This window comes from Ovis aries, chromosome 15 (assembly GCF_016772045.2).
Source record: "Ovis aries strain OAR_USU_Benz2616 breed Rambouillet chromosome 15, ARS-UI_Ramb_v3.0, whole genome shotgun sequence".
NCBI lineage: Eukaryota > Metazoa > Chordata > Mammalia > Artiodactyla > Bovidae > Ovis > Ovis aries.
In genome coordinates, this window is record NC_056068.1 from 28,743,778 (window position 1) to 28,761,242 (window position 17,465).

Sequence of the window (17,465 nt, forward strand, 5' to 3'; positions counted from 1 at the left end):
GTACTCTTCTGTGCTCATCCTTTGTTCGTAACGTGCATATATTACTTCCACAATCAACTTTTTCATTTAAAAATGTTTAAAGAATTTGATGCTGTCATCCTCCTGTTTTAAACTCTTCAATCACTTCCCATTACCCTTACAATAATCCTTAAGAATCTATTGGGATGAATTGGGAGAGTAGCATTGGCATGTATACACTGCTGTTGCTGCTGCTAAGTCACGTCAGTCATGTCCATAGAGTCATGTCCGACTCTCTGCGACCCCAGAGAGGGCAGCCCACCAGGCTCCCCCGTCCCTGAGATTCTCCAGGCAAGAACACTGGAGTGGGTTGCCATTTCCTTCTCCAATGCATGAAAGTGAAAAGTGAAAGTGAAGTCGCTCAGTCGTGTCCAACCCTCAGCGACCCCATGGACAGCAGCCCACCAGGCTCCTCCACTCGTGGGATTCTATATGTAAAATAGATAGCTAGTGGGAAGCTGCTGTAGAGCGCAGGGCAGCCTGGCACTCTGTGATGACCCAGAGGAGTGGGATGGGAGGTGGGAGGGAGGTCCCGGAGGGAGGGGCTGTTTGTATACACATGGCTGATTCACTTCATTGTACAGCAGAAACTAACACAACATTATAAGCGATCATCCTCCAATTAAAAATTTTTTAGAAAAGAATCTTTAACAAGGCTTGCAAATCCCTCTCCATCTGGCCCCCGCTGAGTTTCCAGTTCCATTTCTTACCTCTGCTACTTGCCTTTCTGAGTTTCCGGTTTCTTGAATGGGTCTTTCTTCCTCATCCCCAGGCCCCAAACATGCAGCTCCCTCTGTCTGGAATACTTTCCTTGTCCTCCCCAACTCCTGGTTCACTCCAGGCCTCCAGCAGGTTTCAGCTTAGATGCCACCCGCAGAAGGGAGACCTTCCCTACCCCGAGACTACATTAGGCCTTCCATCACTCCCACTGCCCCTGTATTTCGTCTTTCTCAGCATCAGTCTCCTGAAATAATCAGCTTAAGTCCACATTTCCTTCCTCCATGAGCACTATGTATCTTGTGACTGCTCTATTACTAGCACCCAGCGCATACTACAGCCAAGTAGATATCAGTTCAGTTCAGATCAGTGCAGTCGCTCAGTCGTGTCCGACTCTGCGACCCCATGAATTGCAGCACGCCAGGCCTCCTTGTCCATCACCAACTCCCGGAGATCACTCAGATTCAACATCCATCAAGTCCGTGATGCCATCCAGCCCTCTCATCCTCTGTCGTCCCCTTCTCCTCCTGCCCCCAGTCCCTCCCAGCATCAGAGTCTTTTCCAGTGAGTCAATTCTTCGCATGAGGTGGCCAAAGTACTGGAGTTTCAGCTTCAGCATCATTCCCTCCAAATATCTACTAAGTCAATGAATTTCACCAAAATATTTTTGAGGATCCCAGCTCTGTAATCTGTGACAACTTAGATAACCTATCTGAGCCTCAGTTTACTCAAGCATAAAATGAGGATGAAAATAATACGTTAGAGGGTCATTTTTTCTTGTGTTGAGGCCACACCCTAACCCTCATGTCTACCTTGCGGTTATTGTTTAGTTGATGAGTCACATCTGACTCTTGGTGACCCCATGGACTATAGCTGGCCAGGCTCCTCTGTCCATGGGAATTCCCAGGCAAGAATACTAGAATGGGTTGCCAATTCTTTCTTCAAGAGCTCTTTCTGACCCAGGGATGGAACCCACATCTTCTGTATTGGCAAGCAGATTCTTTACCACTGAGCCATCAGGGAAGCCCTAATATCTACTGTAGAAGTTTGTTTTCTGTTTCTTTGTGTCTCTTTGCTTGGGGGCCATGTCACTCAGGATGTGGAATCTTAGCTCCTGACCAGGGATCAATTCTGTGCCCCTGTATTGGGAGTACAGAGTCTTAAGCACTAGACTGCCAAGGAAGTCCTTAGAGAACTGTTGGTTAAAGCCCTTAGCACAGTGCCTGGCACTGGGTAAGCATTTGATTGATGCATGCTCAAAAATTAAGAAAGACCATAACCGTTTACACTCACATCAGCAGATTCTAAGACTGGACTCTTTACCCTTTCCAATGCTGAATATTACATTTAAAAAATATTTTCGTAATTATCATAGGCAAAAAAGAATGGCATCTCATGGTTTTAAATCAACATATATTTTCAAACCAACACCTTGCCCCAAGCCACATATGCCATAAAGAAAGCAACTCTTTGGTGTTCCTCTCTCTTCCTATCACAGCTTGTGTGGTGAGGACGGGTATCTGAGAAGGGATCCCCCAATGTGGGGGGTGCATTGTGTAAGGCCTGGGCAGCTAAGTTGCAGGTATTTTTTCACAGCACCTCAGGTCTCCCTCATCCAATGGGAGGACACGGGGCCCAACTCTCCCCAGGCAACCCAGGTGGCTGCCTCCGTCTCAAACGTAGAACCCTTCAGGCCCAGAGGCCCCTTCACACTTCCTGTGTGGGGTTCAGAAACCCGCCTCCCCTCCCAGCCGTAGGTGCCTGCTTCGGAAAATGGTGAGTCTCTCTCTTACAAAGCCCCCTTTTTCATCCCAGCATTGGGAGCAATAGCCCCAGGGTCCTCAACTCCAGCAGGGGTTTTGAAAAAGTCCTCTGGTTTCTTTTTCAGAAGTTGTGAGCCAACTGGCCTCCGCCATCTTAGGTAGAGTGAGCGTCCAGTGAGGGAAGGATGCAGTCGGGGAACCTCTGGCAAGTTCTGGGACTCTGCCTCTTATTAGGTGAGTACGATGGAATGGAAAGATGGGTGTTTCTCCAGACCATGGAAGGCTCACTGCCTAACCTGGTACTGCCCAGGGTATCAAGGAGCCTTATTTTCTAGAAAATGTAAGGAAGTGTTTGTGCGGTGTTAGCACAGGGAACTAGGGCTAGGCTAGCATGTTCCCAGAAGACCTTTCAGAGAACAGCTAAAGGAAAGCAGTTGAGGTGATCATATCTACTGAAAGCAAGATCTTTGTGCCTCCAAGAAAAACCTTGTTCTGTCAGTGAACAGCCCAACCCTTATGAGCTAACACAAAGGAGATTAGAGGAGTTAACCTTCGCTGTTTATTGCGAGGAGTGTATATGGTTGATCCCAAACTCTGCACCAAGTATGCAGCAAGCTTAGTATCTGAGACAATGAAGCACCTCATAATTTCCAGTCCTTTTCAGTTGACCAACTGCTTTCAATTACTTTAGTCCTGTTGGAAGGAAGGTGGAATATAAATTGATAAGTAACTAAGAGGCTTTCCATAGCTCATATCAGACAAAGATTTTTTTTTAAGGTTGCTGTAGTAAACAGCACTCAGTAAGAGTGCCAGATACTGTGCTACAAAAAGGTCTTTACCTGTGTTAACTAATTTAATCTTTACCTCCACTTTGGAAGGTAAACATTATATGTATCCCGTTTCAGCTGTCCCCAGCCTTTTTGGCACCAGGGACCAGTCTCGTAGAAGACAATTTTGTCACGGACTGGGGTGGGGGGTTCATTTCAGGATGTTTCAGCACATCCCATTTATTGTGCACTTTGTTTCTAATCTAATGCTGCCACTGATCTGACGGAAGTTACCCATCTGTGGCCCAGAGGTTGGGGACCTCAGCCCTATGGGACCTCTGCCCTATTTTACAGATGTAAAAAACTAGTACTCAAAGGAGTTCAATAGCTTGTTTAAAACCACAGTTAGTAAGTGCTGAAGCTGATCTGGGAACTCAGAACTGCCTACAACCTGTGCTCTTAATGATGGCACGATGTGAGGCCAAATAGTTCATGAGGGTTTTATTTTAGAAATCTAGAAAACACTATCACAGCTGGGGCTTGCATCTCAGAGCTACAGCCATGGCGTCTCCACTTCCTGCTTCATCTTGGGTTTCTCTAGCTTGAGCGTGCACACGAGTCACTGGGGAATCTTGTTAAATTTCAACTTCTGCTTCAGTGGGTCTGGAGTGGGACTGCTCTTCTGCCTTCATAATGAGCTCTCTGGCTGATTTGTCTCCTACTGGTCCAGGGAACATGTTTGGAGTATCAAGGGGCAGAGTGGGATTCCTCAAGGCATTGGGTTACAGCCCCCTAGTATAAACTGTGCTCTGCAGAGGGAGAGAGAGGGAATACCAAAGACCCAAACACCCCTAGAGGTTTGGCCTCATGAGAATGTGCTCAGGCTGCTCTGGTTATGGTGATTGGGAAGGGTGTCTCATCCAATATAGAGGCTGTTGATAAAAGAGGTACACATGAAACTTGAAGGCGATGTCAGGGAAACTGGTCATTACAGAGAATCTCGATTACTGCTGAGTGCAGGGACTCTGGAGGACCCAGTGGAAATACGATCGGACTCTTCAATGCCCAGGCTCTAGCTAATGAGTAATTGGTTTCAAGTATTCCCATCTCTGTCTCCAGTAGAAAACAAATGGAAAAACCAAACCATCAGACCAGCAGGAGTCAGACGGAACAAGAATCTCAATCTTTGTACCTAACCCAGAGCTTGTTTTTCTTCCACAGTCAAGAGATTTCTTTTTAAAATGGAGGCTGGGCTGCAAAACTCTCTCACTATTTCTCCATCTCCCCAGAAGCACCCGTCAACATTTTCTAACATCTGTTTGTCAAATGCTGTGTGTTCATGTTTAACGCTAGGTGCTTCCTTCTTCTGTCTCATCCCAAATGGACCAGAAACCCCGGGTCAGTACCCAAAAGTCCATATCACTCACTGGGTATAGGGTTAACTGTGATCCAGAAATGGGTGGGAAGGACCGCAGACACTCAGAAATGGTCAGACTAGACTACAGAACTTTCTCTGCTTGGAATTTCAGTCACTCACAACATTTACTAACTCTTTTCTTCTTATTTATTTTCTAGTTGGTGCTTGGGCACAAGGTGAGTTATGCTTTTTCTTTCCTTGTTATCAAATCAGCCCATCGGTTTTATGTTTATGAATGTTTTCACTAGACCTCCTACAGAGACCAATAAAAGGGGATTCTCTCATCTTCTCCTTTGCCTTTTCCTCATAAGTCTAGGGATAGTTCTAGCCAAGAAGAGGAATGCAACAGAGATCATAGGAAACAATGAGTGTTAACTATGCAGGAGAAAAGAATTGAGCCAACTAAACCAATGCCAAGTTTTCATCTCCTATTTGATGTGAGTTTTTTATAGAGGATTTGTGGCTTGAATGCATGCCTAGGGATGCACTAAATAGGCCTCTGGGGAAGCATTTGAGCCCACATTCAGTATTACATGTCCAGGGACTTCCCTGGTGGTCCAGTGGTTAAGACTCTGCACTTTCAATGTGTGGGGGCATAGGTTCCATTCCTGGTCAGGGCAGTAAGAGTCCACATGCTGTGGGGTATGACCAAAAAGTGAAAAAGAAGAAGAAGAATTACATGTCCAAATACTCTGAAAGTGTGTGTGTGTGCGTGCGTGTGTTTTCATGGGTGCACATGCATATGAGTGTGCCTGGCCTGGACTTACCTCCTTAGTCATAGCAGAGAGGCAGGAATATCCCAATATTGAAAGGCTTTCTCTTTAGTCAGCTCCTCCAAATTGAGTGAACCAATTTTGTGTTAAAAGGCAGGCACTGGGCCAGTCTCCATTACATACCCTTAATCTGCCTTAATTGTAGTGTCCTTAGAATCCTTTTTAAGAAATATATCATGGAGAATGTGTTAATGTTACCTTACTGACAGATGGGATATGTTGAAAGCCCTGATAAACTCCAGAAAAACTAATCTCTTCTGCATGCTATTGGTCATTTGGGGTTGGTTTTTATCATTTAATTTATGCTCAATACAGATCTTCCTTTTTTTGCCAACTTTATTGGAATATAGTTGACATATAACATGGTATAAGTTTAAGGTGTACAATGTAATAATTTTATGCCTGCCTGCTAAGTCGCTTCAGTCATGTCCAACTCTTTGCAACCCTATGCACTGTAGCCTGCCAGGCTCCTCTATCCATGGGATTCTCCAAGCAAGAATACTGGAGTGGGTTGCCATTTCCTCCTCAAAGGGATCTTCCCGACCCAGGAATGGACCCATATCTCTTATGTCTCCTGTATTGGCAGGCGGGTTCTTTACCACTAGTGCCAATTATATTTTTAATTTTATAAGTATATTTTATATTTATGTATCGAATAGACATTATATTCAAAATGATTACTTAGGACCCTTTTTTTATAACTAATTAGCCACCAGTTTTTTTAATGTAGAATACGAAAGAGTTTTTCATATGCAGCCATGGGAAATTTAAATATCCATTGTTTTCTGAAGATTGAGGGAAGAGTCCTAACCCAGGGTGGAAGGGTCTGATCTTATTAGCTGATAGAAGTGTTTCAAATAGTTTCTTTTTCAGATTCAGAAGAAATTGGTAAGAGGATTTTCACTCTGCACAACTTCCTTTCAAATGTGGATCAAAATGATCATGACATATCACAGTAATAAATACTAAGAACCAGAACCATTAGAGAGAAAATATAATTATCTTTCAATAGAATCTGTATGAGATGTGCCTATGTTTGTTGCTAACCGTCAGATCCGATTATAGCTGAGTGATGTGTATTCCTGAGCATCCATTCAGGAAAGAATATATATGCGGGTGTGGGTTGGAATTTTTGTGTATATCATGAATTCATTGAAGGCCAAAACAACACTTTATTTACTTGGCCAAATACACATGGGCTTCCCAGGTGGCTCAAACGGTAAAGAATCCACCCGCAATGCCGGAGACCTGGTTTTGATCCCTGGGTCAGGAAGATCCCCTGGAGAAGGGCATGGTAACCCAATCCAGTATTCTTGCCTGGAGAATCCCATGGACAGAGGAGCCCAGTGGGCTACAGTCCATGGGATCACAGAGTTGGACACGACTGAGCCACTAACACTTTGCTTTTACTTCTAATACACATGGTAGGTGCTCAATGTGTGTGTGCGTGTGTGTGTGTGTGTGTGTGTGTGTGTGTGTGTGAACAGGTGCTCAATACCTGTTTTTTAAATGAATAAATGATCATGCATATGACTGCAGAAGCTGAAGGTCTTCGGAATTCCCTGGAAGCCCAGCAGTTAGAACTTCTTACTTTCACTGCTGAGGGCCTGGGTTCAATCCCTGGTCAAGGAACTAAGATCCCACAAGCCACATGGTTCGGCAAAAAAAAAAAAAAAGAAAGAAAGAAAGCTGATGGTCTTATTTGAAAGACAAATAATTGATAATATAGTCTGTTTCCTGCTATGAGTAAAGAGTAAAATAAAATATAAAGAGAAGTGCGGCCAACTCTACAAAGGATATAGTTGGGGAAAGCTCCCCAGGGGAGGTGATTCTTGAGTTGAGTTTTAAAGAATGACCTTATATTGTAAGGAACAATATCTCAGGCAGTGGAGAAGCTTGTGGAGTGTGAGGTTGAGAATCTAACTCTGAAACTAAACCATCGTATCCTGGCTCAACTTCTTACTTGCTGAGTGTCTGAATAATTTTCTTAACTTCTCTGTGCCAAAGCATTATTACATGTGAAATATAAATAATAATGATACCTAGCTTGTAGAGTTGTTATGAGGATTGATTGATTTACTTAGAATATCATCTGATGGGCGGAAAGCAGTGGTAGAGTTTAGCTATCGTTATATGGGAAATATGCAGACTAAAAATAAGCATTATAGTTTACTGAGCATACATGTTCTAGGTATTGCCCTTAATAGTCTATCTGAAGTTCATCACGTAATTCTCCTAACATCCCCACTCTACAGATAATAAAACCAAGACTTAGAAAACAAATATATAGTCCAATCAGGGATAAAAATATAAATGCATATTTATCTGATGCTGAAACTCATTTTTTAAAAAATATTTATTTGGCTACACCAGGTCTTAGTTGCGGCTTGTGGGATCTAGTTCCCTGACCAGGGGTCTAACCCAGCCCCCTGCATAGGGAGCACAGAATCTTAGCCACTGGACCACCAGGAAAGTCCCTGAAACTCATTTTTTTAATCATTATGAACATGTACAAAATTTTTGTGAGCATATGTCCTGTTTCTAAGTATAGACATCTAAGGGAATTTCCTGTTGGTCCAGTGGTTAAGACTCTTTGCTTCCACTGCAGGGACCCTGGGTTCGATTCCTGGTTGAGGAACTGAAATCCCACATGCCATGGAGCACAGCCAAATAATAATAATAAAACACGTGCCTCTAAGCATAGACATCTAGGCCCTCGTCTGAGAATGTATCGGTCTGTGCTTCACTACTGAACTTATGCCAAAAAGACTAGTGAGCAATTTCTTTCACATTGCCTTTCCAAACAAACATATCATGCAGTGTGAAACTTCTATTTACTTCTAAATTATTTTATTTATGATTTCTAGTTTACTATTTCTAAGAAATATCAATGCTGAAAAATTCTTTCCAAGTCAAGATATTACAGATGATCTACTGTCATTATGCTCAGCTCCCCACTATTAGTAGATAGGTAAACCCGCAGAATGACTTGCTTACATTCCATATGATCTCAGCTGGAGTGCTGATTAGGCAACTGGCTCAGTACTCCGCTCTGTTCTTCATTGGCAGGACCCCCAGAAGGAAAGAAAGAAAGTAAAAACCACTTTTCTTGAGCATCTGCAATGCACCATCCATTTTCAGTTTCATAATCCACTTAGTTCTCACAAATACCTTGGAAGGTGGATGTTTTATCTGTTTCCCAGATGAAGAAACTGAAGCTCAGAGAAGTTAAATGATTTTCCCTTGGTCACACAGCCTAAAGCAGATCTGGGATTCAAACACAGGGTTTCTGACTCAGTCCAGTGTTCTGTCCCCATAGCACACTGTAGCAAAACACTCCCAATAGAGAGAGGGGCATCTCTGAGCATCACGCTCTGCTCTTCCAGCTGTTATATATTCAGGCTCAAGCATAGCCCAGTGCTGCCTAAGGTCCCAGCCACAGGTCTTCCAGGAAACCAGGGTGCTCCCCATCCCTATTTCCTAGGGCAAAATTACCTACTCTGGGGAATTTGGCTGGATCCCCAAATTTTATTAGAGGATTTCAGCTGTCCGCACCAATAGTTCCAACATATATAATTAAGAGTTGATTGCACTGAGATATAATTTAAAATAATGTCGCTTTTTATTAGAAGAATTATTTCTTTAAAACGTATATAGAACTTCACATAATTTAAGGGTAATAACATGAAAGTGGCATGGAATAAGAAGAAAGATATTTGATATCTACTATGAGGGTTTCTGTTAGTTATAAGAAAGAACTTCTGAATAACGAAAAACAGATGAGTATAAGAATCAGTGATTCAAAGAAATGAAGGTGTTTATCTCTGAGAAGGATATGATATCCCTTTCATATCTATCTGGAATATGGCTCTTGCTAATGCAAGACGTTTAGAATTTTTCAGTTTTAGGATTCTAAGACTCTTTGAGCTTTAGTGGATCTCAGTCTAGAAGTACATGCTGATATACTCTCAGTTTGATATACCTGAGTTGTGTCTATGAGCATATCTCTTAGGCCAGGTACATAACTCATCTTCAAGACATGGGGCTCCCAAAGAATTCTCTGGGGATTCTTAGGGACAGTGTCTAGCTCCACTTGAAATTTTTTACCTACAGTTTAAACTTCAACCATGGTTATTTTCTTACCATTCTTTCCTTTTTTCATTTTCAGATGATACTGAACAGAATCGTAAGTTTATCAGTCTTTTATACCTGCCCTATCAACGATGCAGATCTGTGGTTGGGAAAAAGCACTTGATTGAGGGAGATTAACCCCAAGAACTGAGGTCCTCCCAACACTTCTAACTCCCCATTTTAGAAACGTTACAGATAAGGACTTCTATAGATTTTCTTTATTTTCACCCTCTCCTTCCAAGTCCCCATGTCTATGCCTAAACTCTGAAGTCATCTTCAAGAGGTTCTCTAGGGCTCCTTCTCCTGTGTCTCTCCTCTTTCATACCCTTTAGCCAACAGAGTCACCTTTTGACAAGAAAATCTGAGATCTAGGATGTCAATGACTTTCTGCATTTGGTTGGTTCTTTGGCTACTAACTTGCCTTAAATCTTACTTGTTTCTCTTTTTAAATTTCCCTTCTCTTCTCTCCCATTCCCCAGCATATGAAGTCTCCATCTCTGGAAACTCTGTTGAGCTGACGTGCCCTAAAGATTTTGAAAATGGAATACAATGGAAAAGAAATAATGAACAAATGAAAGGTCACAATGAGAAATACCTGTTACTGGATAATTTTTCGGAAATGGAGAACAGTGGTTATTATCAGTGCCTCGCAACCGAAGGCAACACAGAGGCGGCACATACGCTGTACCTGAAAGCAAGAGGTAATACAGGTCTTCAGAGCAAGCACTACTAAGCTCTTTAGGGAGGATATTTTAAAAGAGCATTCTCAGGACTTCCCCTTACTCAACTTAACAGTTCCCTGGCAACTTTGTGCTTCTCCTACACTCAATCCAAGACTATCTGGGGCCACACATCATCAGTATTTTCTGAAATATAGATTAAACATCAATATAGGGCTGTTAGGGTAACCTTAGCACTAGATCCAAAACAACTTCCCAAGAGACAGACTGGGTATCCTGTCTGCATTATATCCTGTCCAGAAAATATGGAGCCCCAATATTAGTTTATCTGATGCTTTATCCAGACACGAATTCTTCAGGATTTACAAAAAGGACTCAAAGCTACTCTATGAAAATGTCATAAACTAAGGCATAATCATAAACAATAATGACAGCTAACAATCAATGAATGCTTATTAAGTTTCAAGCACTATACCAAACACTTGCCCGGGCGTTTCATACAATCCTCTTACCAACTATGTGGGTTCAGTGCTATCTTACTTCCATTTTATATATGAGGAAACAGAAGCTTTGTGGGCTCAACACACATTTCCGAACTCTCACAACTAGTGAGTCACGTAGCTGGGATTTGAACCCAGGACTATCTGACTGACTCCAGAGTCTCTACCCATGAACACCACACTTCGTTAGTTGTTATAAAGGTGCTGAAACAGCCTGGGGGCAGAGGGAGGGGTGTCTGGCCATGGCAGGTTCGTGAGTACTAAAGGGGAACGAGCTTCATTTGTTCCTTCCTCATCCTGTGTCCTGTGTCTTCCTTTCTGGGGGATTTCTCTTCTTCTCCCCCAACCCCTGCCTCACAGTGTGTAAGAACTGCATGGAGGTGAATCTGTTGGAGGTGGCCACAATCATCGTGGTTGACATCTGTGTCACTCTGGGCTTGCTGCTGCTGGTGTATTACTGGAGCAAGAGCCGAAAGGCCAAGGCCACGCCTATGACGAGAGGAGCAGGTGCTGGCGGCAGGCCCCGGGGTAAGATCACGGAGGAGATGTCCACCAAGGGGGGGATGTCTGGCCCGGACCAGGTCAAGACAGCTTCTCTAGAACAGTCATGGTATGGCCGAGATCTTGACACAGAATGTCCCATCTCAGATTACTCAGAAACCATGGAAGGACCTTGAGCTGAGGTCACAAAATGATAAGAACTGTGTAGGGTCATTAGAGATGGGGTGAAAAAAAGGCAAAGAAAAATAGCAGCTGGAACAGAAAAAACTGAGAAGTAGAGGGGAGTTTGCCATCCTGGATTTGGATCTCATTTTCACGAGATTGGTGTGTCCTCTTGGAAATGAATCGTTTTCCCTTCCCTCCTTTGCAGGACAAAACAGAGAGAGGCCACCCCCTGTACCCAACCCAGACTATGAGGTAATGAGGGACAGAGTGGGGGGAGGGGTCTTTCTAGGGGAGAAGGGGACAGGTGGGACTGTCCACCTGGCCTGTCAGACACTTCAAAGCCCCTCCTTCAGGGCTCCAGGACAACCCACCAAGTGCCCACCTCTGCATCTGTCATCTCAAAGGCTGCAGGGTTCCCACAACCACAAGCAGTGGGGGTGGCGGTATCACTCCTCTTTCTCTGGTTTATTCATTAATTAGCTCAGGAGCAGCCATGGGGAATACCATACACCCAAACACCATAAACTCATGCCTGCCATCCCACCAGCATGTACCTACCAGCTGATTTGGCAAGTGAAGAGTTACTGCCTGGCATGGCAGAGAATCACCAGGACTGTTCTGATTGATCGTTGTGTATGCACCACCAATGGTTAAATATTTTGCATATCACACCTGGACAAACTCAACAAATATTTACTGAGCACCAGTCAAGCATGTGGCATTTACTTTTGCATGAGCGACTTCACTTAATTCTGACAAAAGCCCTGAGAAGTGGTCCTTTAGTTTCCCGTTTTTGAGATGGGAAAACTAAGGTTCACAGGAGATGACCAGTTGAGCCCACCTCCTGCCTCCTAGCCTAGGATCTTCCCATTGCTCTTAAGTTATTTCTGCAGAAGCCCTTCTTTCTCAGGAATGACTTCCTCCCACCCTGCTGACCACCCGCTCTCTATTCCACCCCTAGCCCATCCGGAAAGGCCAGCGGGACCTGTATGCTGGCTTGAATCAGAGAGGCGTCTGACAACTCCTGACACCATCTCCCACTGACCCGGGTCTGACTCCTCTCCAGGCCTGCCACTCCCTGTTTGTTCCCTGGGCAAATCTTGGACCCACAGGAGAAGTTCCTCTGCCTTGTGGGGAGCTTCCACCCTCAGCCTTGTCCCCACGGCCTCCTTCCTGCCTTCTCTGCTGGCACCCAGTCCAAGGATATTGCTGCCTTATTATCCTTTGAAACATCGCAGCCACTCACCCCTTCACACCTGGTTGGCCTTCTTGTCAAGATATTTATTTCTGTTTTTCACACCACCTTGCCCCCATTCGTTCCTTCCCCAGTGGATATTACTATTCCCTTTGATTCCCTCTTTCTCCTGCAGAGAAATTGCCCCATCCCTAACTATTCCACCTACCTTTCTCTGTTTCTAGCTCTCTCTTTGGAAAGCCTTGGTGGGAATGGACTGGGTAAATGCTGGCATAAGTCCTGCCCTGTTCACAGACCCCAACCCAGAGCTCATTCTGTGTCCCTTCCCTCCCTGTCTCCACTGCAGACTCCTAGATGGTCATTTGTAGCTCCATGAATGTGCTAAATTCCTTGTCAGCTGATAAAGAAAAGAAATAAAGTGTATTTGGCTGAAAGAGTTGCTGTCCCTCTTTTCTGGGAAGCCCTCAGAGGCTGTCTTGTTTCCTGGACAACACAGGTCCTCCCTACCTTTGACTGTATTCCCAGCTATGACCTCAAATGCAAGTACTACCTGTTTGCACAACTGGAACAGGCCTTACCTGAAGCTCTCTTTGAAAAGGGCATCGGGGAATAAATCAAAGAGGGGCAGGGAGTGGGGGGGAGAAAAGGGAAGAGAAAGGGAAGGAGGGAGAGAGGAAAGGAATGAAGAAGGAAAAGAAAAAGAAGGGAGGAAGGGAAGGGAAGGAGGAAGAGAGAAAGAAAGATAGGGAGAAAAAGAATTATTTACCTAACCCCTTTTGGAGAAAAACAGCAAGGATGACAAAGAGTGCCTGATGAATGGTCCGTTCAGAAAACGGGTGAGACAGAAATAGAGGTCTTAAAAGGCAGATGAAGGCAGCAGAAAGAAAAGAAGAGGTGAAGGGGTGTGTGTCGGCAGGGGTTGGGATGTGGGGGAGGGAGGGATACAGATTTCCACGCTGCCTCGAGAAGGAAGCCCCTCCGAGGAGAGGAGGAGCCGCCGGGGCTGGGGGAGGGGTGGGAGGAGGTGGAGGTGCGGCAGAGCAGGGGTCTCCGCCTCCGCTGCGAGAGGTAGCGCAAGGCAGCCAGAAGCCGGCTGTGGTTTAGCCGCCCGGATGTGGGCTGCGCTCTGAGTGAGGGTGATGGGCGCGGAGCAGCAGGGCCGGTGTGGGAGGGCTTCCTTCTCGGCCTCCCAGGGCACATGCTCAGCTTGCAGAGAGCCTTCACAGGAGCCCTGAGGCTCTCTCAACCGAGTTCAAATCAGCCGGCTCTCTGCATTCAGAAAACCCTGCTGACCACAGGACTATTTAAGAGTGTGACCACGACTCAGAAAAGTCCTCTGTGGTTTGCAGTCCCCCATATACTGTACACATTCAGCCTCGGTCTTGTGGCTGCTGTTTCTGTTTACTGGCCTGAATTGAAGTTACTTCTGTCCCTGTAAGCAGCACTTAGGTGCAAAAGGAATCTCCATGACGTTGACCGTGACTAGCTGCTGATCAGCAGGCTGGCCCAACGGTGGCAGTTCTGTCCCAGGTGTATATGATGGTGCCCAGGAAAGGGAGGTGTGGCTCAGCATAATGAATGCAATAATAGCGAACATTTAGGAAGCATTTACTCTGCTCTAGGAGAAGGCAATGGCACCCCACTCCAGTACTCTTGCCTGGAAAATCCCATGGACAGAGGAGCCTGGTAGGCTGCAGCCAGTGAGGTCACAAAGAATCAAACACGACTGAGCGACTTCGCTTTCACTTTTCACTTTCATGCATTGCAGAAGGAAATGGCAACCCACTCCAGTGTTATTGCCTGGAGAATCCCAGGGACGGTGGAGCCTGGTGGGCTGCTGTCTATGGGGTCGCACAGAGTCAGACACGACTGACACGTCTTAGCAGCAGCAGCAGCAGCAGAAATTGTGCTTGAGGGCTTCTCTGGTGTCTCAGTGGTAAAGAATCCACCTGCCAATGTGGGAGACCGAGGTTCAATCCCTGGGTCAGGAAGATCCGCTGGAGAAGGAAATGGCAACCCACTCAGGTATTCTTGCCTGGAAAATCCCATGGACAGAGGAGCTTGACGAGCTGCAGTCCATGGGGTCACGAAAGAGTTGGGCACGACTTAGTGATGAAACAACAAGAAAAATCGTGCTTAGCACTTTACAAGAGTTACCTCGTTTCATCCTGTGACAACTGAGAAGAAAGATGTTGTCCTTATTTTACAGATGGGGATATGGGGCTCAGAGAGGTGAAGTTACTCACCCAAAGTGCATAGTCAGGGACAGAGCTGGAATTAGCAACCCAGGCTGTCCAACTCCTTTGCTCTGAACAGGTACCCAGTGCGGACTCTGATCATTAGAAACACTCTCCATTTTCCTGACTTAAAAATTCTGTATTGCATTGCTTAGGTATTCCTCCTATGAGTGCTTTTCTAATCATTCATGTGACAGACCAGCACTCTGCTAAGTACAAACAGATTCTGTTTTTAGGGAGCTTACAGTTATGTAAGAGAGGCCCAACTATTGTTGTTCTAAAACAACAGAACAAATGTGAGTATGCATAGGAGTCCTATAGATAGTATTATCAGTGTTCCTAAGAGGTACTAGGAGAATTGAGGAGGTCGGCAAAAGCTCCACAGAGAAGGAGAGACTTGAGCTGGGTCTTGAAGGGAAGGATAGATAGAATCTGAAGACAAAAGAGAAGGCATTCCACCCACTGAGGAGGAAATAGAGAACCAAAATAGCCCTTTAGCTAGTAAATAAATTGAACTTAGATTAAAACACTTAGGGATAAATCTGACCAAAAAACGTGTTCACGGGGGCTTCCCTTGTGGCTCAGTGGTGAAGAATCAGCCTGCCAATGCAGGAGACAGGGCTTCGATCCCTGATCCAGGAAGATTCCATGTGCCTCGGAGCAACAAAGCCCGTCCACCATAACTCTTGAGCCTGTGCTTTAGAGCCCAGGAGCCGCAGCTACTGAAGTCTTTGCGCCCTACAGCCTGTGCTCTGCACCAAGAGAAGCCACTGCAACTAGAGTAGCCCCTGCTCAACATCACTAGAGAACTAGAGAAAAACCCCTGCAGCAACAAAGACCCAGGACAGCCGAAAAAAAATTATTTTTAAAAAGGAGCTCTGCCTTCTAATTTATAAAACAGATGTGTTCATGGATTGGAAGACTCCATATCACTAGGATATCTGTTCGCACCAAACTGACCAATAAATTTAAACCAATCCCGATCAAATTCTCAGTAGGCATTTTGTAGTAACTGAGAAGCCAATTCATATGGGACTGGAAAAAGAAGAGTTAGACCATTTTCTTTAAAAATTTTATCCCAACCATTCCACTCCTGAGTATTTATCCAATAGAAATAAGAGTGTATGTCCTTGTATGTATGACCTATATAATGACTTATATATGAATGTTCATAGAAAATTAATTTGTAATAGCCAAAACAAAGAACCACTCAAAAGACAATCAAGGGGTGAATGGATAAACAGCTTGTGGTATATCCATTCAATGGAATACCATTCATTAGAAAGGAATGAGCTATTAATAGATGCAACAAGATGATGAGCCTCAAAATAATTATGCTGAATGTAAGGAGCCAGACCAAAAAGGGGTATATATTATACTATTTCACTTAACATAAAACTCTAGAAAATTGGAAACTGATTTATAATGATAGAAAGCTATTCAGTAGTTGCCTGCAGGATAAACGGCTAAGGGAAGATCTGAGCAAAAGGTCACAAGAAAACTGTCTGGAGTGTCGGGTAGGTTCATGCTTAGCAAGCGTGATGATGTTTCACAAATGTCTACATATGCCAAAGCTTATGAAATTTCACAGTTTAAATATATGTAGTTTATTCATCGCACTTTACTTCAATGAAGCTATGTTTTAAAAGCACACGAAAAAGGGAGGGAGCTGAAGGGACCCAAGTTTCCAGAAGGGCTCAGGTGAAGGTCAGTGTTTCTCAACCCTGACTTCACATCTGAATCACCTGAGGCACAGTATAATCAGACTCTCTGAGGGTGACACGCAGGCATCAGGACTTCGAAAGCTCCCAGGAGATCCAAAGTACAGCAAATGTTGAGAACTGGTGAGTAATAGAGGGGATGTAAGGGTATATGAGGCGCATAGGGTCACAGGAGGTGTGTAGCGCATGGGAAGGACATGAGCATTGGTGCAGTGTGAGCCATGAAGCCTTGCCCAGGGAGGACGGATCCTGTGTAACAGAGGGATCTAGGGCTAGGACTGCAGCAGAGGGCATAAAAGGAAGGAATAACTCATAACCATGAATGAAGCAGTGTAAATGGGAAGTTCATTCTGTCTCTAACAAAGTCAGAGTCTGTATGTATCTCAAGGCGATAGGGAAGAATTATCCAGATCTCTGGCTATGTGGTTGTTAATAATTTTCTCTTTTGGGAACCCTGGCCTAAGAAACTCCCACTCTCATTAAACTGCCCTGAAGTTCCTTGAATTACTCTTACACAGAGAATAGAAAGAGGATTTCCCACCCATGGTAGACAGGAACGGGCATAAAGGACACAAAAGAAGAAGTGACTTCAATTCTTCCCTAAACCAGACAGTCTTTGAATTGGAGCTGCTTCAGAATTACCTGGGGACCCATGCATGTTCCCAAATGGGACCCAAGTGTGTATTTTTTTTTTTTCCAAGTTGTGCTTACTTTTTTTTTTTTTTTGGCTTTGCAGTATGCAGGATCTTAGTTCCCAACCAGGGATTGAATCCAGGCCCCCTGCATTGGAAGTGCAGAATCTTAACCACTGGACTGCCAGGGAAGTCACCGTATTTTTAAAATAAATCCCAAAGTTTCAGAACGACTACTAACCCAATGG

General features: G+C 44.5%; 1 protein-coding gene across 2 annotated transcripts; it reads left to right on the plus strand.

Moving 5' to 3' along the window:
- The first annotated feature begins 2,439 nt into the window (after window positions 1-2,439).
- CD3E (CD3e molecule) lies at window positions 2,440-13,061 on the plus strand. 2 transcript variants are annotated; one of them, NM_001009418.2, is given in 8 exon segments: window positions 2,440-2,511; window positions 2,624-2,732; window positions 4,841-4,858; window positions 9,624-9,641; window positions 10,066-10,287; window positions 11,127-11,294; window positions 11,638-11,684; window positions 12,394-13,058. In NM_001009418.2, coding segments are annotated over 7 exon segments (579 nt in total). In that variant the 5' UTR covers window positions 2,440-2,511; window positions 2,624-2,683; the 3' UTR covers window positions 12,451-13,058.
- The last annotated feature ends 4,404 nt before the right edge of the window (window positions 13,062-17,465 follow it).

Excerpts from the sequence above, each read along its gene's own strand:
- CD3E (XM_060399254.1), top strand. The coding sequence starts at position 2,684 with ATGCAGTCGGGGAACCTCTGGCAAGTTCTGGGACTCTGCCTCTTATTA. Across the intron at positions 10,288-11,126 it reads GCTGTACCTGAAAGCAAGAG|TGTGTAAGAACTGCATGGAG; the intron begins GTAATACAGGTC and ends CCTGCCTCACAG. Across the intron at positions 11,295-11,637 it reads TGCTGGCGGCAGGCCCCGGG|GACAAAACAGAGAGAGGCCA; the intron begins GTAAGATCACGG and ends CCTCCTTTGCAG.